Consider the following 22,929-nt stretch of genomic DNA (forward strand, 5'->3'; position numbering starts at 1 on the left):
AATCTTTTTTTCTAATTTTCTTTCAAAACCGCAGGCTTCATCCTCCCATGTCTGCTCTCTCTTTGTGTCTCTGACAGTCAGATGGACTAACACTGAAAACACACACACACACACACACACACACACACACACACACACACACACACACACACACACACACACACACACACACACACACACACACACAGAAGCACACATGTGCAGTCCTCTCTTTATGTAGCAATAACCACCTCTATGCATTGTTCCATTGAAAAAAGATGACAATTAAAAACAGACAGATCACTGTGACATAGAAAATAAAGAAATATTTGTTGACTTTTTTCGCCACCCTGGTCCAGTAGCCGGGCTTCTCCTCCTCCTTCCTGTTGTTGAGGAGCAGCGACAGTGTTTTCTCCACTTCTCTCAGCTCATCTGAGAGCTTCTCCATGGCATGGTACTCTTCTATCAGTTTGCCGCCATTACTCTGCAAAAGTGGTCCAATAGACCGGTTAGTACGGAGCATTGTCAGCAAATGCACGTCAAGCAATGTGTGTCCATTGTGGTTCTAATGCAACACAATCCCAACCTCTTTGGCCACAGACAGCAGTTCAGATGGAGTTTCACCAGTAGAGTCATCGTACACACACGCACATTGAGTCCAATCGTGCACCTCTGAAACGACAATTTTTCCCAAATTGAAATAATGTGATTAATAATAATAATGTGCAAATTGGGTTAAATGAACAAAAGACACAATAACAACAGTAAAATGAATAGAATAACTGCTTCTGTGCCTCTGGGATGGGTTGCACCAGCTACTGTGTAAACTGCTTCTCGCAGCAGCAGCGTTGTTTGACGATTTAGTCAAAAGGGTCTGACAATTTAAGGTATTAAAATGTTTCCTAGTTTACATTATTTTGAAAAAAGGTGTTTGAACGAGTGTTGGGTCAGATTGTCGACCATGTTCCATATTGTGTCCTTCTAATTTTCATTGTTTAATAGTCATTGTTTTGTCAGTTGAACTAGTCAGCTGGTTCCACGTGACAGATATTAGTCGTACAAATATATTTGGAGCAACTAATCTCTTGGTAAGAGCTAATAACTACCAAGAACTGTTACCAGGCTAATGGTATACCTTCAAACAGGTGCTGCAACTGGCTCCTGGTCTTACCTCCGTGAGACTTTGGGAAATTGTCCATGCCCCGTCTGTTACTGCCCTCACTCCGGCCTTTATCTGCCGCAGAGTCTTTGGATGGTTTTGAATCTTTCTCCATCAGATGCATCACCAGTATTGTCTCCAGGAGGCTCAGCAGCATCAGACCAAAAATCCCAACGCAGTAGACCGCTAAGGGAGGGAAGCGTCATCATCAATGTGGACAAACGACTACTCAGTCCAAACAAAAGGAATGGCGCCGTGCTTCTTTACCTATGAGAGGAATTCTGTTCGAAGTAGCAGGCAGAATTTCATTCAGAATAAGCTGCAACACCGTGACGGCGAGCAGCACCGTGACCTTGAAGCTGAGCTTCTCGCCGCCGTTGTCTGAGATCAGGAAGGAGGCCAAGTCCAGACACAAGAAGAACAGGACGGGGATCAAGAAGTTGACGATGTAGAGGATGGACCGCCTCTTCATGGTGATCTGTGAAAAGATCAGATGTTCAGATGTTCCTACTTTTGCACATCTTGGAAAGGCAGCAGGAAATGTACCAAACTTGCAAAATGAAGGTGCTCTCATGCTAAAACTAAACCGATTCATTCAGTAAAAGTGCAGTGGACGAGTAGACGATCTAAATCTCTACTTAAACACCTTCTCCCCGTCTACTTCTGTTCCTCGCTGTACATACAGTGTAAATAATCATGTCTTGGCCGACATTGTCACTGGCGTTGTTGGTGGTAACCGTCATGTTGATGAACAGCCATTCGTACTGGGTCCGCATCACCTCGCGAGACCACTCGGTGGCCTCTGAAGAGTTGTCGCTGGCCTGGAGCCGGATGTCTCTCACTAAGGTGGGAGAGAAAAGAGCTCTTTTCATGTTTTGGTTGAAAAAACGAGTAAGGATTGGACGATAAGTGGTGGGATTTCTCATCGCAGTAACACACACGTAGTGAAGCCGTCTCCACTCTCCATCACAGTGAATGACGATGCAGCGAAAATACAGCAACGACACAAAATAGTCGCAGTTTGCACTTCATATCTTTCATCACAGCTATATGCAGGCATGCATGCGCACACACACGCACACACACGCACACACACCATTGGTTCCCGCTCCATTCATGTACCAAACTGGCCTTAATGTCACAACAAACTCTTGTAAACACAAACACACTCACCAGTGTATATGATGGACTTGAAGGAGAGGTTGCATCTCTGTATGTCGAAGGGGAATTTGTAAATGTGCATCCTGCAGGTGCTGACCAGCACCTGGTCGTTCTGGACTTCAACGTCTCCTTTATTATTGATGGTGAGATAAGGACTCGGAGGGGCTTTGTCCTTCTCTGTCCTGTATGAGAACACAGAGACGCGCTTCAGGACGCTTTAAAAACTGCATATGCATCGATTTCCATCCAACACCAGTGCTCTGCTTTTCCCCAAATTCACTGAAATCATTTCTATGCATAAACTTGAGGCTAAAATGTAGCTTTTCATTTAACAGGTAACCTCTTCCACAGAGCTAAATCTACTAAATGTTAAAAATGAAATACATGACAGTATGCAAGACGTTAAAATCCTTGTTGTTTTTCAGTTAAATATATAAATAACTCTGTATTAGCCACCCATGACACTGTATTTGTCAACCTGTACTTTGTGCTACAGGGCGTTTGTGAAATTAAAAAGATGTGTTGATTATTTAATTGACATTTGATCACAAAATGATTTCATGAAAAAAAAAAAAAAAGAAGCATTTTCTGGGTGTTCATTCACTTACATCTCTTCAATCGTGAGATCCGGCTTCCACAGCATTTCAGAAGGAAGAGAAACATTTTTGATCCCACAGAACTGGTTTGGATCCCAGGAGATGTATTCATTGTGCCACCTCTGCAGAGGAAAACAAGTCAGAAACCCGGAACATGGAGGAAAAATGAGGGAAAGACACACAATAAGTAGTCTCACCGTGACAGTCCAAACATACGGGATGAATTTCTGGTCTTTTTCAACCTGTAAAGAAAGAAAGTGTGAAAACGCATCCAGCCAGAGCAACAGTCCAGATAAGACATGTCAAACAACCTCTCAGGAAGCCTCAGATGTCTCATAATATAGCAAGTTGACACGGCCTATTCTGACAAATAGTAATTATCATGTGAAATGTTGCCGGGTAAAGCTTTAATCACTTACCACATCCAGGATGGCGTACAGCAGAACTTCCAGCGATACCAATGTGGGGCGCTTGTAGTGTTTAACGGGGCGGCTCATTGAAAACAGCCCGTTGGTTTGGGTCAGGTTCAGGTGATTCAAAACATCCTGATAACTGCAGTGATCAGAGTTCACTCCATCTACAGCAGAAACATCAGGTTTCCCATCACTTTTTGGTCCTTATTAAGCAATTAGTCAACCACACGTCCTACCAATCTGCTGCTGAAGCTCAGCTCTTCCATCACTTTGCATGCTGCAGGAAGAGGAACTCACAGTTCAGAAGTACAGTACTTCTCTGTACTCAGTACTACCAGAAACACTTCTCAGACTTCTATGTTTGATTAATTTGTCTTGTTTGGCTGGTTTGGAAATGTATCATTTGTGCTTTATTTGCGTATGTACTCATGGTTGAATGCACTTATTGTAAGTCGCTTTGGATAAAAGCGTCAGCTAGATGTAATGTAATGTAATGTATGTTTCAGAAGAAATGGCAAATAGCCTCTGTGGTTATTGCGTCGCTTCTGATTCTATTCGTAAACCGTAGAAAACACGAGATCAGAAATATCTGAAAAAACATTTAGCGCTCGCAGTCGCTGAAAGATGGGTGTTGGCACAACTGTGGAATATGATCTCATTAGTCCACAAATGATTTTAAAATTGAGCATTATTGCAGTGATTTATGCCTTTGAGCATTATTCAAATCAAACCTTAAATCTGGTTTAATAACCTTTGATTAGCAAAGATTTATATGTTTCTTTTAGTGTTTCCTTATAAGGCATTTTATTATTTTTTTAATAAAAATAAGCTTGGTTTTTATACTCAGCTATTTACATTTATCAACAGGAAACACTTCAGACTGGGAGCATCGTTTCTTCATTCCTTCACTATACACATCAAGCAGATTCATGCCAGTTATAAAATAAACTGTGCAAGTCAAAATAGCTTTCCAAGATTTTGAAGATTTTCAAAGTTTAAAAAGACAAAAGACTTGTCTTTGAATTATCAAGCCACATTTAAATCCAGGAAATGAGTTGAAGCTTTTAACCAACGTGCAGAAGATGCTGAACATTGTCCCAGCTTACCTGTGAGGAAGAGCAGAAAGAGGAAACCAGTAAGCATCATGACTGCAACACCTGTGAGAATCCAAAACCAGTGAGACGTCTGGACAGTGTCTTGTATCCTCGTCCTCGCAGTGTTGTCTGGAAATGTCACCAAGTCTGTCGCGGTAATATAACCACCGTCTGATACTGGAAGAAGGCAAACTGAGTCACTTCTCATTCATGTGTTGTTTTTTTTAAATATAATAATGTTATTAGTCCGAGAGCCAGACAGCGGTCACTCCCACAGTGGTCGTTGCATCATGTTTTAGTGGTCTTTTGGGGAGGAATGAAAGGCTCGGATGTCCCCGGTGGAGACGAAATGGGCTCGTAATGATGTTTAGTGGGAGAAGTACATACAGTTACTGCAACCAATAAAGATTTTGCGCCCACATCAATGTGGAAAATACATTTTCCAGTAAAAAGGATGTCAGTGTGTCGTTATGACATGGTTTTCTATTGTGTAACAAGGTATTGATGTCGATTATCCTCCTAATTAATTGTTAATTACATTAAATGTCTGCTATCACACTCTTTATTGACAGAATGTATATGTTATCTATGTATTTATTCTGTATTGTAGTATGTGTATTTACGTTTGCCATAGATAACCTGCTGCTGTAATACAATAATTACCCAATTTGGGATGAATAAAGAACATAAACTTATCAACAAGCATCATATTAGAGTGTAATGTTATGGGTGATATAGTGTGGTGAGCTCAAACTGCATTTGGGTGCAAATTTTACTTTTGTTTTACATTTTGTAGCTGAGGTGAAATCATTACTTTGTCCATTCTTTTTTTTTTTTAAATCATCAACATTGATGTCACTTATACTTTTAAGAAGAATGTGAAAATGCAAAGCTCAGCGTCTTCAAACATTAGATCTCACCACCTTGTGGCGGCACACAGGCAGAGGATACTGTTGGGATGAGATCTAGTGAAGGAAGTAAGGGGACATAATGAAACTAAGATCCATCCATCCATTATCAGCTGCTTATCCAGGATCGGGTCGCGGTGGCAAAAGGCCCAACAGGCCGACAACTAACAATTGTGCTTTACCTTTTTCCCAAGAACACATTTTTTATCTGAAAAAGTAAACTACAATACATAAAGAGAGTTCAGAAGTGATCGTCTCTTGGTATCGGACACATACGGATTCTGAGAGGATTAATCCTTCTGTATCCTGAGACACAAACACACACGTGTGTGCGTTGTGTTTGCACAACGTTCACACGACAAGCTTTTTCACATTAATCATGAACTGAAAGAATAGAGGGCGGAGCTCCATCCCGTCACCACCACAGGATAATGTTTGCTTATCATTTCTCTTGACAATAGCTGAAAGACTTGTGTGTACTTTAATAACGAAGGCAAATAAAGAAGTTATTAATCACAAATCACAAACGAGGCATGTGGTGTCAGTATAGGTATTAAATGAATTAATGTTGAGCAGCGAGCTCGGGAACATCTAGAAGTAGTCTGGCACGTCACCAGTTGTTTTCTTTATACTCACAATTTAAACGATATATAACATGTAAATGAACCGCTGGCAGGTGGATTTGTTTTTGCTTCAGGCAGTTTTGTGTTGGCTTTTGCATATCTTTTCACAAACTGCATATAAAATACCTAACATGGTGTGTTGTTTAAAGACCTGTGACATCATTGTTTGAGAGGGACAATTATTTTGCAAATTAAGAGTAATACAAATAAATTTCTCATTCATCCAAGAAACCATGTGGGAGGAGATTGAAGAAGTTTGCAATAAATACAGGGGTAACACGCAAAATTCAAAATAGATATCTTCCGGTTGATGATGATTTTTAAACGTTTTCATTACATTTACAGGATAAATAGCAAATCCACTGTCAACTATCTTGTCTTCCTCTGTGTTACAGATTGTGGATCTTTTAATCTTTACTTAAAAGTACTTTTCTTTTGATCGTGTCAACGTAAGAACCTCAGGTATTATTTCTCAAACGACACCTTTGGTTTTCGTCAAGGACTCGAGGGAAAGAGACTGGTTCCTCCATCAGGTTCCTCTGCTACATGTCGTGTCCTTTACAGGGGCTTCTACAATATTCCCCAGCTTCGGAAAAAACAACAACTAAAAGGACCAACGTTTCCTGCAAACAAGGCTCAAACTCGATTGCATGCTGTAATTCAATGCGGGGGAACATTTAAACGTTTAAGCCTGAGTGGTGAGTGTGCGCGTGTGTTTTTGTCTCCTCTTGTTACTGAGCGCATGCACTGCAATAACGAGTTCCCTTTCTGATGATGTGTTTATGACAAGGAGAATATCAGGCTGGTGGGGGGCGTACGTGATTGGTTTAAAGTCTGAGTGACGGATGAGCTGTGAGGTGAAAGTCGACTGAAACAGGACAAATTGGACAGATCTGTTGGTCTGAGTGGAGTGAGATGATGTGAAATGTTAAACGATATTTCATCAGTGAGGCCAGCGAGTCTGTGACCACGATTTTGCCGATTGCATCACCACAGCTGCAACATTCATTTATACAATTATATCAACCATGTTTTGGCTTTTACGTCAATGCAACTATGACCTATAACAAATCTATGAATTGTCTTGTTACAAAAATGTGCGATACAAAAACACATCAAGGTTAATATGATTTATTTGATTCAGCCCACAAAAAGATTACAGTATATTTAAAGCGGTCAATATTTGTATACTCTCATTTTTACTTTTTCATAGTTGCTGAGACTGTAAACAAGGATTATTCACTACACATGCTATACAATCATATTGAAAGGCAAAGCATTAAACTGGCTGTAGTGATGTTTTCTTCATTGGTATAAATGTCATCACCACACGGGACATAAAAGTGTAATTAAAAAAAAGTATTACGAGATAGTATTCAACATTTTTAAGTGCTCCATTCGAATATGATGACGGACAGAAACAGTGACACGACGGTGACGTAGAAAATGAAGAAAGCTCTGTCGATTCTCGCGGCCAAGTGGCCGGACGTCCCTCCTTCCTGTCTGCAGCCGAGGTGCAGATTCAAAATATTCAGCAGCTCCTTCAGCTCCTCCAGGATCTGCAGTAACGCATTAGACTCTTCTGACTGAATGCTGTTGTCAACCTGCACACACCAGGAGTAGACTGGGATTATTCGTTACAAGCCAGGTGGACAAAATCATCTCGTGTACATTATCTACTTCTTTACAGGTAGATGTATTATTTGAACCTATAATGTTTGTACCTCTTGAGTCATCGGCAGCAATTCATCAGACTCATCAGCTGCTGTGCAGATGCACAAACAGCGGGTTTGTTTTTTCTCCTCTGAAAACATACAGCAGGTTTGTCAAGAGACAATTATTGAGAGTTTTCAAGGCCTAGATTACCTCAAGATTATACATTTAAACTAGAAACCAGTCGCAGGAAACTTCCTCCAGACATTTCCATTCCAGGATCTTGTGATAAAATCTGTCTCACCTGTGTTGCAGTTCTTGGTTTTGACTGTCTCCTGTTTGTCCTCCCTGTCGTCTTTCAGCTTGAGCTTCTCCTGGGATGCAGAGTCTTTCTCCATGAGATATGTAACCAAGATCGTCTCCAGCAGGCTGAGCAGCATCAGAGCAAATATCACGATGCAGTAGGTCGCTGAGAGGAGGAAACAGACAATAACTAGTTGTTCTTTTGGTGTATGAATCCAAATCCAGAGAGCAGAATGCTCCTTGAAGCGTGAGTCAGTACCTATGAGAGGAATCTTGTTGGACACTGAGGGCAGGATGTCATTCAGGATGAGCAGCAGGACAGAGACGGCCAGCAGCACGGTGACTTTGAAGCCCAGCTTCTCTCCTCGATGGTCTGCGATGAAGAAGGAGGCGAGGTCCAGAATCAGGAAGAACAGGACGGGCAACAGTAAGTTGGTGACGTGGAGGAGGGCCTTCCTCTTCATGGTGAACTAAGAAAAATAGATTCAAAGGTCAGACAAGGTCGACCAAATGATAACATTATGACATCATCAGGAGTTCAAGGCATCAGTCGTACATAAAAAAAAAAATGTTCTTCTTTACCAGTGTACTATGGTGGAGTATCAATAGTTAATTCGCTCTTGAATTACTTAACATGTAATCATTTATGAAACGCTTTGTGATTCCACAGCACACATCATTTGATTCTAAAGCAATTGACAATACTGTTTAAATTACATTTTTGACAGTTTGTACACCTAATTAAAAATACAAGAGCACAACATAACTCTGCGTGGCGCTCCCCAAGGTGCTTCTCCAGTCTCCTGCCACTCACTTTATTTTGGTCCTCTCAGCATTCTTAAATTAGGAAACTTGAGAGTATGAATAACATTATTCCAAAGATCAGGAATTCTTCAAACTGATAATATTGTTTAAACAATGTGCGTATCCAACGTATTATTACTGGTGCACAAATGAAGAAACTAATATGTCCTGTTAATTTGGGAAATTGGACTTTTTGATTAATGATTTCAAGGACTTCCCTTAGTGGCCTTCACCTTCATTCAAACCTTCTGATTGTGTGTATTTTTCAGCTCTCTTGCACTGCCCCACTTTAGCCTGCCCTATATACACATACAGAATATCTGAGAGTTTCCCACAGTCTTTGGCCGATGGTTAAGTTGAGGTTGGTAACGGACAGTTCGCGGAACTGCCACTCTCCGTAAGTCTGTAATATATCCAAGGAAAACTTTGCGAAACGAGAACGCCCCATGGATGGAAAGAGACGAATCTCGTGAACTGAGTAGAGAGGGAGAAGAGTTGAGTGAGAGGAAGTGGTGGAAACAACATCGACTAACCACAAACAGTGCTCAGGAATCACACGCTACACTCACCATCGTTTGTTGCAGATCTAATGGAGATGTTGCACCTCTGTGTGTCGAAGGGGAACTTGTAGACGTCAATTTTACAAATGCTGACCACCTTCATTGCCTCTTCAGAAGCGACTGTCCCGTCATGGGACACGCGCATGTACGGATTCTGAGGGGAGTCATCCTTCTGTACCCTGAGACAAACACACACACACACACACACACACACACACACACACACACAATATGTTCATATTATGTTTGTAAATTTAAACTGCATTAATACGAATGAATAGCTCCTCCTGATGATATTGTGTTTGCTTAATATTCCTCTTAACAAGAGTATAAAAAGTGTTGTGTTCATAAGATTCAAAGAAATACCTCCCATTGTTCACCAAACATTTTCTTTCCCATTTCCTGTTACACATTTGTTTAGCTGTCTATCAAATACAATTCGTTTGAAGTTTGCTTTCATTTCTTTCATTTTAGACGACCCTTGGCAGTTGCTATCTCACCTTTAAAGAATTACTTCGACAAACATTTTGGGAAATGTGCTTGTTCGATTTCTTGCCGAGAGTTAGCTGAGAAGATTGATACCATATGTTTTAGCTTAGCTTAACATTGAGCTACTTGCTACCAGCCAAGAGATTGATGTACATTCACAAGTTTCTACACTTATGAATTAAACATGATATATCATGTGAATTAGTGAGTTAAAGAGGAGCTAGTTGGTGGATTTTAAGATAAAGTCAGTCTCGCTATACTTCTGTTTCTTGTCTATGTGCGAGGCTAAGCTAGGCTAAGCTAAACAGCTCTCAAATACAGTATGAGAGTGGTATCTTCTCATCTAACTAATTTTAAAATCAGTTTTTGTGGGCTTTTTTTGCACTTATCTTTGAATAAACTACAGTGTATATGTGTGTGCTGCAGGCTCACATCTCATGGATAAAGAGGTCTGGTTTCCAGAGCATTTCTTTAGGAATAGTTATATGAGTGATTCCGCAAAACTCAGCAGGGTCCCACGAAATGCGTTCATTGTTCCACATCTGCAATAATGAATAGTTGATTACCAGACGAACAGGAGCCAATGAGCTCTAGACAAACTATGAATAAAATATAGAAAAAAAGGTGACCACAGACAGTGTAAGCAGGAGAGTCACAGGGGAAGAGAAGAGTTATTTTTCATATTAATAATCAAAACTTACCGTTAATAGCCAGACAAAGGGAATAAAAGTTTGTGTTTTCTCAATCTGGGAATAATCACACACACTTATGTCAGAACAGATCAACTGTGGCAACGTTTAGCAGGTGAATGATGCACCAACAAGGTAATGCATCACCTACCACAGCCAGGATGGCATAGAGGATGATGTCCAGCTTTACCACGGTGGGCTGTTTGTAGTCCAGAACGGGTCGAGTCGTTTTGAACACGCTGTTGTCTGCAGTCAGGTTCAGGTAGTCCAATACATCCTGGTAACTACACACTTCCTTAGAGAACGTCCCATCTACATTTAAACAGAAATCAGAAAGATGTTTTGTCTTAAAACATCAATAGAAAAATATACATTGTGTATTGTATGTAGTCATTTGCTTGATTTTTTTGCTTTTTCACATAATTATTCTTTCTGTTATAGTCTGAGCTTCCTTACACAGAGCAATTAGACTCATCTTCTCTGTACATTTTTCAGATGGGAGATAAGATTGTTTGATAAGAGAAAGGATTCTGAATTTCTGGTCATTTGTTGATTTTTCTCTTTTAAATGAAGCACTAAGCAGTATATCAGAACAAAAGAAGTCATGGCTTTGACCATTTTTGGTTCAAACTTTGCAAATTTGCTCTGAGACAGCACACACAGGTTCCACATTTACAGTTTATAAAACAAATATAAACAGTGCTGGAACGATGGAAAACACTATTAACACTAAAGTAAACAAAACCCAAAATGATTTCCAAGGTTCAAACACATAAACACCTTAAACATGCTCATAAATCACACTTACCTGTGAAGGTGATCAGGAGGAGAAAAGCGAGGTGCATCATGTCTATAGTGTTGTGTGTGTGTGTGTGTGTGTGTGTGTGTGTGTGTGTGTGTGTGTGTGTGTGTGTGTGTGTGTGTATTTGTTTGTGTGTGTGTGTGTGTGTGTGTGTGTGTGTGTGTGTGTGTGTGTGTTACAGCAGCCCTGTGTTGAGTGTGTGTCTCTGCTACCAGACTGAATCTGTGAAGCTTTGATTTGAGCTGGCGAGGGCTACAGGCTGATTTAATGACCTCTGCCTGAAATGAGAAGCCCCTCCCACAGTGGAGAGCAGGAACTGACAATGTAATCAGCTGCAATATTGATTTATACAATCATATCAACCATGTTTTGCCTGTTGATGCATCTGTGGCTGAAGACCTTTTTAAATGCGGATTTGAAGTGTCTTAAATAATTGAACAACACATGAAGCTTATTTTGATAGATATAATTCTGCCCACAAAAAAGTTACGATATATTTAAAGCGGTCAATGTTTGTATGCTCTCATTTTTGACTGTGAACATGGATTATTCGCTACAATCATTTTGAAAGGCAATGCATTAAACTGGCTGTGGTAGTGTTTTCTTCATTGCGAAAATTAAAGTTTTCATCAGTGGTATAAATATCAGCAACACAAATCTGCAGGAGAGTGTCAATATACTTTAAACTAAAAAAAAAACGTAATCTCCTTACAAACTAAATATAATAGGTTCACAACAAAATACTGTAAATACACTACTTGGCACAACTTCTAGATTGTACAGTAAATGTTTAACATGATGTGTTGAGATAAAGGTGTAATGAATAAGATAGTATTTAGCATTTTTAAGTGCTCCATGCGATTACGATGAGAGACAGAAACATTGACACGACAGTGACGTAGAAAATGAAGAAAGCTCTGTCGATTCTCGCGGCCCAGTGGCCGGACGTCCCTCCTTCCTGTCTGCAGCCGAGGTGCAGATTCAAAATATTCTGCAGCTCCTTCAGCTCCTCCAGGATCAGCAGTAACGCATTAGACTCTTCTGACTGAATGCTGTTGTCAACCTGCACACACCAGGAGTAGACCGGGATTACTCGTTACAAGCCAGGTGGACAAAATTGTCTTGTGTACGTTATCTACTTCTTTACAGGTAGATGTATTATTTGAACCTGTAATGTTTGTACCTTTTGAGTCATCGGCAGCAATTCAAGAGACTTATCAGACGCTGTGCAGATGCACAAACAGGGGGTTTGTTTTGTGTCCTCTGAAAACACACAACAGGTTTGTCAAGAGAGTGGCTGCACAGGAAATAAGATTCACAACTAGTATGCATGTAAAAAGCAGTGGAAAACATACTTAACGTGAGAGTTTTCAAGGCCTATATTACCTCAAGATTATACATTTAAACTAGAAACCAGTCGCAGGAAACTTCCTCCAGACATTTCCATTCCAGGATCTTGCGATAAAATCTGTGTCTCACCTGTGTTGCAGTTCTTGGTTTTGACTGTCTCCTGTTTGTCCTCCCTGTTGTTTTTCAGCTTGAGCTTCTCCTGGGATGCAGAGTCTTTCTCCATAAGATATGTAACCAAGATCGTCTCCAGCAGGCTGAGCAGCATCAGAGCAAATATCACGATGCAGTAGGTCGCTGAGAGGAGGAAACAGACAATAACTAGTGTTTTTTTGGTGTATGAATCCAAATCCAGTGAGCAGAATGCTCCTTGAAGCGTGAGTCAGTACCTATGAGAGGAATCTTGTTGGACATGGAGGGCAGGATGTCATTCAGGATGAGCAGCAGGACGGAGATGGCCAGCAGCACGGTGACTTTGAAACTCAGCTTCTCTCCTCGATGGTCTGCGATGAAGAAGGAGGCGAGGTCCAGAATCAGGAAGAACAGGACGGGCAACAGGAAGTTGGTGACATGGAGGAGAGGCCTCCTCTTCATGGTGAGCTAAGAAAAATAGATTCAAAGGTTAGACAAGGTCAACCAAATGATAACATTATGACATCATCAGGGGTTCAAAGCGTCAGGAGTACATTTAAAAAAAGATTTTCTTTTACTTGTGTATAATGTGGTGGAAAGAAAGTTAAAAGTATCAATGTGTCAATGTGTCATGGTCAACTTCGTCTTTCCAGTGGGAGTTGAAAGCTTTTTACTGAAACTCTTTTCGTCACAACTCGACTCTTGTTATTGCAGCATTCATACCGTAATTTCAATTAGGACATTTGAGAGTGGGAATAACGTTATTCCAGAGCATCAATTCAGGATAAGGAATTCTTGAAACTGACAATATTGTTCAAGCAATGTGGGTATCAAACGTATTAACATTAGTGCAAAAATTTGGAAACTTCAGAGCATGAATGATATAATGTCCTGTTAATTTGGGAAAATATAATATACACTATATATACATACATACTGTACGTACAGTGTATGTGAGAGTTTCCCACGTTCCTTTGCCGAGGGTGAAATTGTGGCTGGTAATGGACAGGTGGAGGAACTCCCACTCTCCCTGACTCTTTATTGTGTCTTGGGAAAACTGGGTGATCCGAGCAGAGTTGGAGGAAGGAAGGAGACGAATCTCGTCAACTGAGGAGAGAGGGAGAAGGTTTGAGTGAGAGGAAGTAGTGGAAGCAACATCGATTCAGCCCTAGACAGTCATGCACGACACAGTCGTACGCTACACTCACCATCGTGTGTTGCGGATCCAATGGAGATGTTGCAGCTCTGCGTGTCGAAGGGGAACTTGTGGACGTCCATTTTACAAACACTGACCACCTTCATTGCCTCTTCAGCAAAGACCGTCCCGTCATGGGACACACGTATGTACGGATTCTGAGAGGCGTGATCCTTTTGTACCCTGAGACAAACAAACACACACACACAAAATAGGTTCATGTTATGTTTGTAAATAATTTAAACTAAAAGGTATTTTACATGCATCATTAACTGAATGAATAGAAGATGGATTTCCTCCTGTCGCCGCCTGATGATATTGTGTTTGCTTACTATTGCTCTTAACAATAGTATAAAAGCTGTTGTGTTCATAAGATTCAAATAAATACCTCTCATTCTTCACCAAACCTTTGCTTTCTTTTTGTTCTCTGTTTTCCTATTTCCTGTTAGATATTTGTTTAGCTGTCCATCAAATACAATGTGTTTTAGCTTAGCTTAACATTGAGCTCCTGCTCTCTGCCAAGTGGTTGTTGTGAATCCACTCGTTTTACACTTATGAATTAAGCACAATATATCATATGAATTATTGAGTTAATGAGGAGCTAGTTGGTGTATTTTGAGACAAAATCAGTCACGCTATACTTCTGTTTCTTGTCTTTGTACAAGGCTAAGCTAGGCTAAGCTAAGCAGCCCTCAAATACAGTACAAGAGGGATATCTTCTCATCTAACTAACTTTAAAATCAGTTTTTGTGGGCTTTTTTTGCACTTATCTTTGAATAAACTACAGTGTATATGTGTGTGCTGCAGACTCACATCTCATAGATAAAGAGGTCTGGTTTCCAGAGCATTTCTTTAGGAACGGAAATCTGAGTGATCCCGCAAAACTCAGCAGGGTCCCATGAAATGCGTTCATTGTTCCACATCTGCAATAATGAATAGTTGATTACCCGAGGAATAAGAGCCAATGAGCTCTAGAGAAATTGGAAATAAAATATAGAAAAAGAAGTGACCAAAGACAGTGTAAGCAGGAGAGTCACAGGGGAAGAGAAGAGTTATTTTTCATATAAATCATCAAAACTCACCATTAATAGCCAGACAAAGGGAATAAAAGTTTGTGTTTTCTCAATCTGGGAATAATCACACACACTTATGTCAGAACAGATCAACTGTGGCAACGTTTAGCAGGTGAATGATGCGCCAACAAGGTAATGCATCACCTACCACAGCCAGGATGGCATAGAGGATGATGTCCAGCTTTACCACGGTGGGCTGTTTGTAGTCCAGAACGGGTCGAGTCGTTTTGAACACGCTGTTGTCTGCAGTCAGGTTCAGGTAGTCCAATACATCCTGGTAACTACACACATCCTTAGAGAACGTCCCATCTACATTTAAACAGTAATCAGAAAGATGTTTTGTCTTAAAACCAATAGAAAAATATGTTTTTTAGTTTGCTTTGCTGTAGTTTAGCTTTTTTGTAATTCTTTTTTTTATGAATTTCATTTTATTTCATTACTATATATCTATATATGGTGTATATATATATATATATATATATATATATATATATATATATATATATATATATATATATATATATATATATATATATATATATATGGTGTCAGGAGGTTTGCGTTGTTAATTTAACTGTTTATCATGTAAAATGTTGAGCGTACTCCACGAGATTCTAAAGCCATGATGTTGTACACTAATCTTGTAGACTAATCTTCTCTGTACATTTTTCAAATTGGAGATAAGATTATTTGATAAGAGAAGGGCTTCTGAATTTCTGGTCATTTGTTCTTGTTTTTTTTTCTTTAAATTAAGCACTGCTATCAAAACAGTATCAGAATGAACAGCAGCGTGGAGCAGGCAGACAAAAGAAGTCATGGCTTTAACTATTTTTGGTTGAAGCTTTGCACATTTGCTCTGAGACAGCACACACAGGTTGCACATTTACAGTTTATAAAACAGATATAAACAGTGCTGGAACGATGGAAAACACTACTAACACTAAAGTAAACAAAACCCAAAATGATTTCCAAGGTTCAAACACATAAACACCTTAAACATGCTCATAAAGCACAAAGTCTTACCTGTGAAGGTGATCAGGAGGAGAAAAGCGAGGTGCATCATATCTACAGCGGTGTGTGTTTAAGTGAGTGTGTGTGTGTGTGTGTGTTACAGCAGCCTTGTGTTGAGTGTATGTCTCTGCTGTAAGACCTGACCGAATCTGTGAAGTCTTGATTTGAGCTGGCGAGGGCTACAGGCTGATTTAATGACCTCTGCCTGAAATGAGAAGCCCCTCCCACAGTGGACAGCAGGAACTGACAATGTTAATTGGTTAACAGGCCTTGGTTTCTCTCTGGAGGCAGAGGGAGATTGAAGATAACAAATCATACAACTCAGGGAACGGCACGTGAAGAGGATTCATGCATCTGAAAGGAGACATAATGTGAATGAACAGCCATCACGATGTACTTGACACTGAGGACTGAAGGATAGTGGGTCTCAATCTGCACAGTTACAATACAGACAAATGCAGAGATGCATAGATCGGATGAGAAAGTAGAATTCAATTAAAGCGGAACTTGATCATCAAAACAACGTGATAATGACATTATAGAAAGGGATCCCGAGCAAGAAAGCAGATTAATCCCTAATTTATAAAGTCAATCTTTGGATGATCAGTGACTTTTCTGGTGCAGTTTCCATGATGAGAAAATGTTCGTACAATAGAGTTTTGGCTAGCACTTCATAATAAAAACACACTGTTCCAACATGAAGACATAATAATAACTCACTGGTAGGCAATTCATAAACATAGTTATAAATGTTTAATTCTTGATTAATAAGCTTGGGTTTTCATACTTTATAAATGATGGATTCCCCATTTGTAAATGAAGTATTAAGGACTCATAGATGATGAATAGGATAAATTGTAAAGTGTTAGGTAAAAAAGCTGCCATTCATGGTTAATTCAAGTAGTTACGTAGTATGTTCTGTGACCTCATCTAAAGTGAAGACAATGCTTAACAAAGCATTTAAAAGCAGTGCCTAAAAGCTAGCAGAAGTCTTGTGTAGCTTCTCAACTGAAAAGGGAAGTAGACACAACACAAAGTGATAAAGAACATTAATATAATGGTGCTGGAGAGCCATGCCCGTCAGTGACCCAAATGTTTCATAGTTTGTCGGCACAAAGCTACATATTATTGATGATGCTAACTTTGGCTAGCTGGCTAGCTGGCTATCCCGTTAGCTATCCCGCTAGCTCATCACTCTGGTCCAGAGATAGGCCCCACCTCAGTTGTAAGTTGACCAATCTGTTGGTTTACTCATAACTCCGGTGAATTAATGACCTCTGCCTGAAATGAGAAGCCCCTCCAACAGTGGAGAGCAGGAACTGACATTATAATCCGCGGCAAGATTAATTTATACAATTATATCAACCATGTTTTGCCTTTTACTTCAATGCAACTATTGATGTATCTGTAGCTAAAGAGTTTTTAAATGCAGATTTAAAGTTTCTTAAATGATTGGAAAACACATCAAGCTTATTATGATTTATTTAATTCAGCCCACAAAAAGATTACAATATATTTAAAGCAGGCAATGTTTTTTTTACTTTTTTCCAAAAGTATTTTTTTTTTTTTTTACATTTTTTTAATTTCTGAGACTGTGAACATGGATTATTCACTACACATGTTATACAATCATATTGAAAGGCAAAGCATTAAACTGGCTGTAGTGGTGTTTTCTTTATTGCAAAAATTGACCAACTTTTCATCAGTGGTACATAAATATCATTACCAACAGAATCATGTCTACACACTTTCAACTAAAGAAACAAAATTTCATTTCAAACTAAATATAAAATAAGATAATACTTTATTAGTCCCGTAGTGGGGAAATTGCAGAAATACCGTAAATAAAGTACTTGGCACAACTTCTAGATTGTACAGTAAATGTTTTAAATTATGTGTTGACATGAAAATGTCATTAAAAAAAAGGTATTAGTATTCAACATTTTTAAGTGCTCCATGCGAATACAATGAGGCACAGAAACAGTGACACGACGGTGACGTAGAAAATGAAGAAAGCTCTGTTGATTCTCGCGGCCCAGTGGCCGGACGTCCCTCCTTCCTGTCTGCAGCCGAGGTGCAGATTCAAAATATTCAGCAGCTCCTTCAGCTCCTCCAGGATCTGCAGTAACGCATTAGACTCTTCTGACTGAATGCTGTTGTCAACCTGCACACACCAGGAGTAGGCTGGGATTATTCGTTACAAGCCAGGTGGACAAAATCGTCCCGTGTACGTTATCTACTTCTTTACAGGTAGATGTATTATTTGAACCTGTAATGTTTGTACCTTTTGAGTCATCGGCAGCAATTCAAGAGACTTATCAGACGCTGTGCAGATGCACAAACAGGGGGTTTGTTTTGTGTCCTCTGAAAACACACAGCAGGTTTGTCAAGAGAGTGGCTGCACAGGAAATAAGATTCACAACTAGTATGCATGTAAAAAGCAGTGGAAAACATACTTAACGTGAGAGTTATTAAGAGTTTTCAAGGCCTACATTACCTCAAGATTATACATTTAAACTAGAAACCAGTGGCAGGAAACTTCCTCCAGACATTTCCATTCCAGGATCTTGCGATAAAATCTGTGTCTCACCTGTGTTGCAGTTCTTGGTTTTGACTGTCTCCTGTTTGTCCTCCCTGTCGTCTTTCAGCTTGAGCTTCTCCTGGGATGCAGAGTCTTTCTCCATAAGATATGTAACCAAGATCGTCTCCAGCAGGCTGAGCAGCATTAGAGCAAATATCACGATGCAGTAGGTCGCTGAGAGGAGGAAACAGACAATAACTAGTTGTTCTTTTGGTGTATGAATCCAAATCCAGTGAGCAGAATGCTCCTTGAAGCGTGAGTCAGTACCTATGAGAGGAGTCTTGTGGGACACTGAGGGCAGGATGTCATTCAGGATGAGCAGCAGGACGGAGATGGCCAGCAGCACGGTGACTTTGAAGCTCAGCTTCTCTCCTCGATGGTCTGCGATGAAGAAGGAGGCGAGGTCCAGAATCAGGAAGAACAGGACGGGCAACAGGAAGTTGGTGACATGGAGGAGAGGCCTCCTCTTCATGGTGAACTAAGAAAAATAGATTCAAAGGTCAGACAAGGTCAACCAAATGATAACATTATGACATCATCAGGGGTTCAAGGCTCAGGAGTACATTTTTAAAAGAGACTTCTTTACTTGTGTATACCGTGGTGGAGTATGAATAGTAAATTCACTCTTGAATTACTTAATGTGTATATGCACATATGTATAGCCTGGGGAAGGTAGGCTTTCATGGTTATCGTTGGGCCTTCTGTGCATGGTCCCTCTGCAGTACTGAAAGATGGCTGTGTGGATATTAAGTTACCAGTAAGACTAGTGGTTTTGTGAACGACTTTAGACGTTGTTTGTTTGTAGCTGGAAGTATTGCACAGGAAAGGTTGTCGGGGTCGCAAATTGAAATGAAGAGGTTGTATGACAGAGCGACTTGAGTTCAGTCAGGAAAACTATAGGTTCTAGCACTTATGCCTATTGGTGGTTCGCCATTGAAGGCTAAGTACACACAGTCACTGAAAAAATATCAGAGTTAAATGATGTCATTGCAACGCAGGAAGGTCAAGCGTCTCTGCCATACAAATCTCCTGAAACCATACTACAGGACATGGGAGATGGTGTCCATCTGTGTGTGTGTGTGTGTGTGTGTGTGTGTGTGTGTCTATATATATATATACATACATACTGTACGTACAGTGTATGTGAGAGTTTCCCACGTTCCTTTGCCGAGGGTGAAATTGTGGCTGGTAACGGTCTGGTGGAGGAACTGCCACTCTCCCTGACTCATTACCAGCTCTTGGGAAAACTGGGTGATCCGAGTAGAGTTGGAGGAAGGAAGGAGACGAATCTCGTCAACTGAGGAGAGAGGGAGAAGGTTTCAGTGAGAGGAAGTAGTGGAAGCAACATCGATTCAGCCCTAGACAGTCATGCACGACACATTCGTGAACTCACGACCGTGTATTGCAGATCCAATGGAGATGTTGCAGCTCTGTGTGTCGAAGGGGAACTTGTGGACGTCCATTTTACAAACACTGACCACCTTCATTGCCTCTTCAGCAACGACCGTCCCGTCATGGTACACGCGCATGTACGGATTCTGAGAGGCGTGATCCTTTTGTACCCTGAGACAAACACACACATGCACGCGCACACACACATATACACACACACACACACACACACACACACACACAAAATATGTTCATGTTATGGTTTGCATCATTTAAACTAAACGGTATTTCACATTCTTCATTAACTAAACGAATAGAAGATGGATTTCCTCCTGTCACCACCTGATGATATTGTGTTTGCTTACTATTGCTTTTAACAATAGTATAAAAGCTGTTGTGTTCATAAGATTCAAATAAATACCTCTCATTCTTCACCAAACCTTTGCTTTCTTTTTTTTCTTTGTTTTTTTACCTGTTACATTTGTTTAGCTGTCCATCCAATACCAATCTCAAATACAGTACGTGAGTGGTATCTTCTCATCTAACTAATCTCATCTTTTTTTGTGAGTTTTTTTTTTTTTTGCACATATCTTTGGTTAAACTACAGTGTATATGTGTGTGCTGCAGGCTCACATCTCATAGATAAAGAGGTCTGGTTTCCAGAGCATTTCTTGAGGAACGGAAATCTGAGTGATCCCGCAAAACTCAGCAGGGTCCCATGAAATGCGTTCATTGTTCCAAATCTGGAAAAAATGAATGATAAATTACCAGTGAAATAAGAGCCAAAAGTATAAGCCAGGGGGTAGAATAGTTTTCATTGAAATAATCAAAACTCACCATTATCCCCCAGACAAAAGGAATAAAAGTTTGCGTTTTCTCAATCTGGGAATAATCACACACACTTATGTCAGAGCAGATCAACTGTGGCAACGTTTAGCAGGTGAATGATGCACTAACAAGGTAATGCAGCACCTACCACAGCCAGGATGGCAAAGAGGATGATGTCCAGCTTTACCACGGTGGGCTGTTTGTAGTCCAGAACGGGTCGAGTCGTTTTGAACATGCTGTTGTCTGCAGTCAGGTTCAGGTAGTCCAATACATCCTGGTAACTACACACTTCCTTAGAGAACGTCCCATCTTCATTTAAACAGAAATCAGAAAGATGTTTTGTCTTAAAACATCAATAGAAAATATGTTTCCTAGTTCTGTCTGCTGTAGTTTTATTTATTTAAATTTTTTATGTATATACATATATTTAATTTCATTAGTATACTGATTTATTTGTATTATTGTATTTGTTAGAAGTGTCTATACACAAATCTTTTGATTATACAACACATGCTACATAACTGTAACTGATATTAAATGTTCATTTGTGTCAACAAAAGAAGTCATGGCTTTGACCATTTATGGTTCAAGCTTTGCACATTTGCTCTGAGACAGCACACACAGGTTGCACATTTACAGTTTATAAAACAAATATAAACAGTGCTGGAACGATGGAAAACACTACTAACACTAAAGTAAACAAAACCCAAAATGATTTCCAAGGTTCAAACACATAAACACCTTAAACATGCTCATAAAGCACAAAGTCTTACCTGTGAAGGTGATCAGGAGGAGAAAAGCGAGGTGCATCATGTATATAGTGTTGTGTGTTTGTGTGTTACAGCAGCCCTGTGTCCAGTGTGTGTCTCTGCTGTAAGACCAGACTGAATCTGTGAAGCTTTGATTTGAGCTGGCGAGGGCTACAGGCTGATTTAATGACCTCTGCCTGAAATGAGAAGCCCCTCCCACAGTGGACAGCAGGAACTGGCTTTGTAATTGGTTATCAGGCCTCGGTTTCTCTCTGGAGGCAGAGGGAGATTAAAGGTAACAAATCATATAACTCAGGGAACGGCAGGTGAAGAGGATTCATCCATCTGAAAGGAGACATAATGTGAATGTACAGCTCGCTCGCAGCGTATTTGACACTGGAGACTGAAGGATAGTGGGTGTCAATCTTCAAGTAACAAAACAGACAAATGCAGCGATGCAGAGATCGGATGAGAAAGTAGAATTCAATTAAAGTGGAACTTGATCAACAAAACAACGTGATAATGACATTATAGAAAGGGATCCCGAGCAAGAAAGCAAAGTAAACATTTATGTGTGATGTCTCTCTTTGGACACTAAGTGACTTTGCTGGTGCAGTTTCAATTCTGAGAAACTGTTTATGTAATAGTTTTGTATTTTTGTGGATATTTGTTTTCTCACTGGAGTTATGAACTAATCTTTATGTTCATACTCGTCGTCCTCGTTTTGTCTCATCAACAGTTCAAAGCCCAAAGATATTCAAATGTTTAGCCAATGAACTTTAAATCTGCGAATAATCGGTAATAATTAAAATTAACAACTCAATTAATTAAGTAAACAAGTAGTTTACTTCTTAAAAGGGTGTGAAATGTATTGTTTGTAAATTGCAAGCCAAGCTGAATCTTACATTGGTGCCGGCTGGAAATGTGGCACATTGTGGGAAAGGGGAAGCAAAAACTGAGAGGAAACTGGATGTCTGAGGGAAAAATCTGGGGGGAAAATGACATAAATTGTTGACAATTTGTTTAATAATGTGTATGGAGAAAGGGCTTTTCATATGTTGCTGCTTGCATATAAGATATATTTAAAATAAATACAAAAAACTATTTTGTCAAATGCAAAAAATGCAAAGCGGACAAATACTTGAATTTCTTCTGTGGGAAAGATGGTTATTTCCAGTCATTAGACCTTATTCATACCGGCGGCAGGAATACAAATTGAGCTCTGTGGTGGGAAAAAGCTGCAGAGCAGAGTTTGAAAAATGACTGTAAGCAGCATTTCAGTTGAAGGTGACCATGTTAGGAAACAACTCAGAGCCACGTTTCATCTGCAGCCACGTGAACCAAACATAATCCTGCGCTGATCCATGACTCTTTCCCAATTTAAATAA

At 39.9% G+C, this 22,929-nt stretch overlaps 4 protein-coding genes across 4 annotated transcripts; all 4 read right to left on the reverse strand.

Moving 5' to 3' along the window:
* Positions 1–232: 232 nt before the first annotated feature.
* On the reverse strand, positions 233–4,486 carry LOC137789691 (5-hydroxytryptamine receptor 3A-like). The gene is made up of 10 exons (XM_068583446.1): positions 4,415–4,486; positions 3,315–3,472; positions 3,093–3,137; positions 2,908–3,017; positions 2,312–2,481; positions 1,822–1,979; positions 1,406–1,616; positions 1,151–1,324; positions 566–651; positions 233–463 (listed from the first exon to the last, which is right to left on the reverse strand). The coding sequence occupies exons 1-10, from the start codon at positions 4,452–4,454 to the stop codon at positions 233–235; spliced, it is 1,383 nt and encodes a 460-aa protein (XP_068439547.1). The 5' UTR covers positions 4,455–4,486.
* A 2,805-nt stretch (positions 4,487–7,291) lies between these two features.
* LOC137789904 (5-hydroxytryptamine receptor 3A-like) lies at positions 7,292–11,454 on the reverse strand. The gene is made up of 10 exons (XM_068583774.1): positions 11,240–11,454; positions 10,583–10,743; positions 10,444–10,488; positions 10,175–10,284; positions 9,263–9,432; positions 9,007–9,167; positions 8,149–8,359; positions 7,891–8,055; positions 7,658–7,737; positions 7,292–7,537 (listed from the first exon to the last, which is right to left on the reverse strand). Exons 1-10 carry the CDS (start codon positions 11,277–11,279, stop codon positions 7,319–7,321), a joined length of 1,362 nt encoding a protein of 453 aa, XP_068439875.1. The 5' UTR covers positions 11,280–11,454; the 3' UTR covers positions 7,292–7,318.
* A 197-nt stretch (positions 11,455–11,651) lies between these two features.
* On the reverse strand, positions 11,652–16,124 carry LOC137789897 (5-hydroxytryptamine receptor 3A-like). Its single transcript, XM_068583764.1, has 10 exons — positions 16,004–16,124; positions 15,129–15,289; positions 14,990–15,034; positions 14,721–14,830; positions 13,921–14,090; positions 13,659–13,819; positions 12,970–13,180; positions 12,713–12,877; positions 12,417–12,496; positions 11,652–12,296 (listed from the first exon to the last, which is right to left on the reverse strand). Exons 1-10 carry the CDS (start codon positions 16,041–16,043, stop codon positions 12,078–12,080), a joined length of 1,362 nt encoding a protein of 453 aa, XP_068439865.1. The 5' UTR covers positions 16,044–16,124; the 3' UTR covers positions 11,652–12,077.
* Positions 16,125–17,652: 1,528 nt separating this feature from the next.
* On the reverse strand, positions 17,653–22,879 carry LOC137789629 (5-hydroxytryptamine receptor 3A-like). The gene is made up of 10 exons (XM_068583363.1): positions 21,566–22,879; positions 20,941–21,101; positions 20,802–20,846; positions 20,598–20,707; positions 19,966–20,135; positions 19,709–19,869; positions 18,840–19,050; positions 18,582–18,746; positions 18,276–18,355; positions 17,653–18,155 (listed from the first exon to the last, which is right to left on the reverse strand). Exons 1-10 carry the CDS (start codon positions 21,603–21,605, stop codon positions 17,937–17,939), a joined length of 1,362 nt encoding a protein of 453 aa, XP_068439464.1. The 5' UTR covers positions 21,606–22,879; the 3' UTR covers positions 17,653–17,936.
* Between the last annotated feature and the right edge of the window lie 50 nt (positions 22,880–22,929).

This window comes from Clinocottus analis, unplaced genomic scaffold (assembly GCF_023055335.1).
Source record: "Clinocottus analis isolate CAN_PGR_092001 unplaced genomic scaffold, fCliAna1.0.p SCAF_19, whole genome shotgun sequence".
In the NCBI taxonomy this organism is placed as follows: domain Eukaryota; kingdom Metazoa; phylum Chordata; class Actinopteri; order Perciformes; family Cottidae; genus Clinocottus; species Clinocottus analis.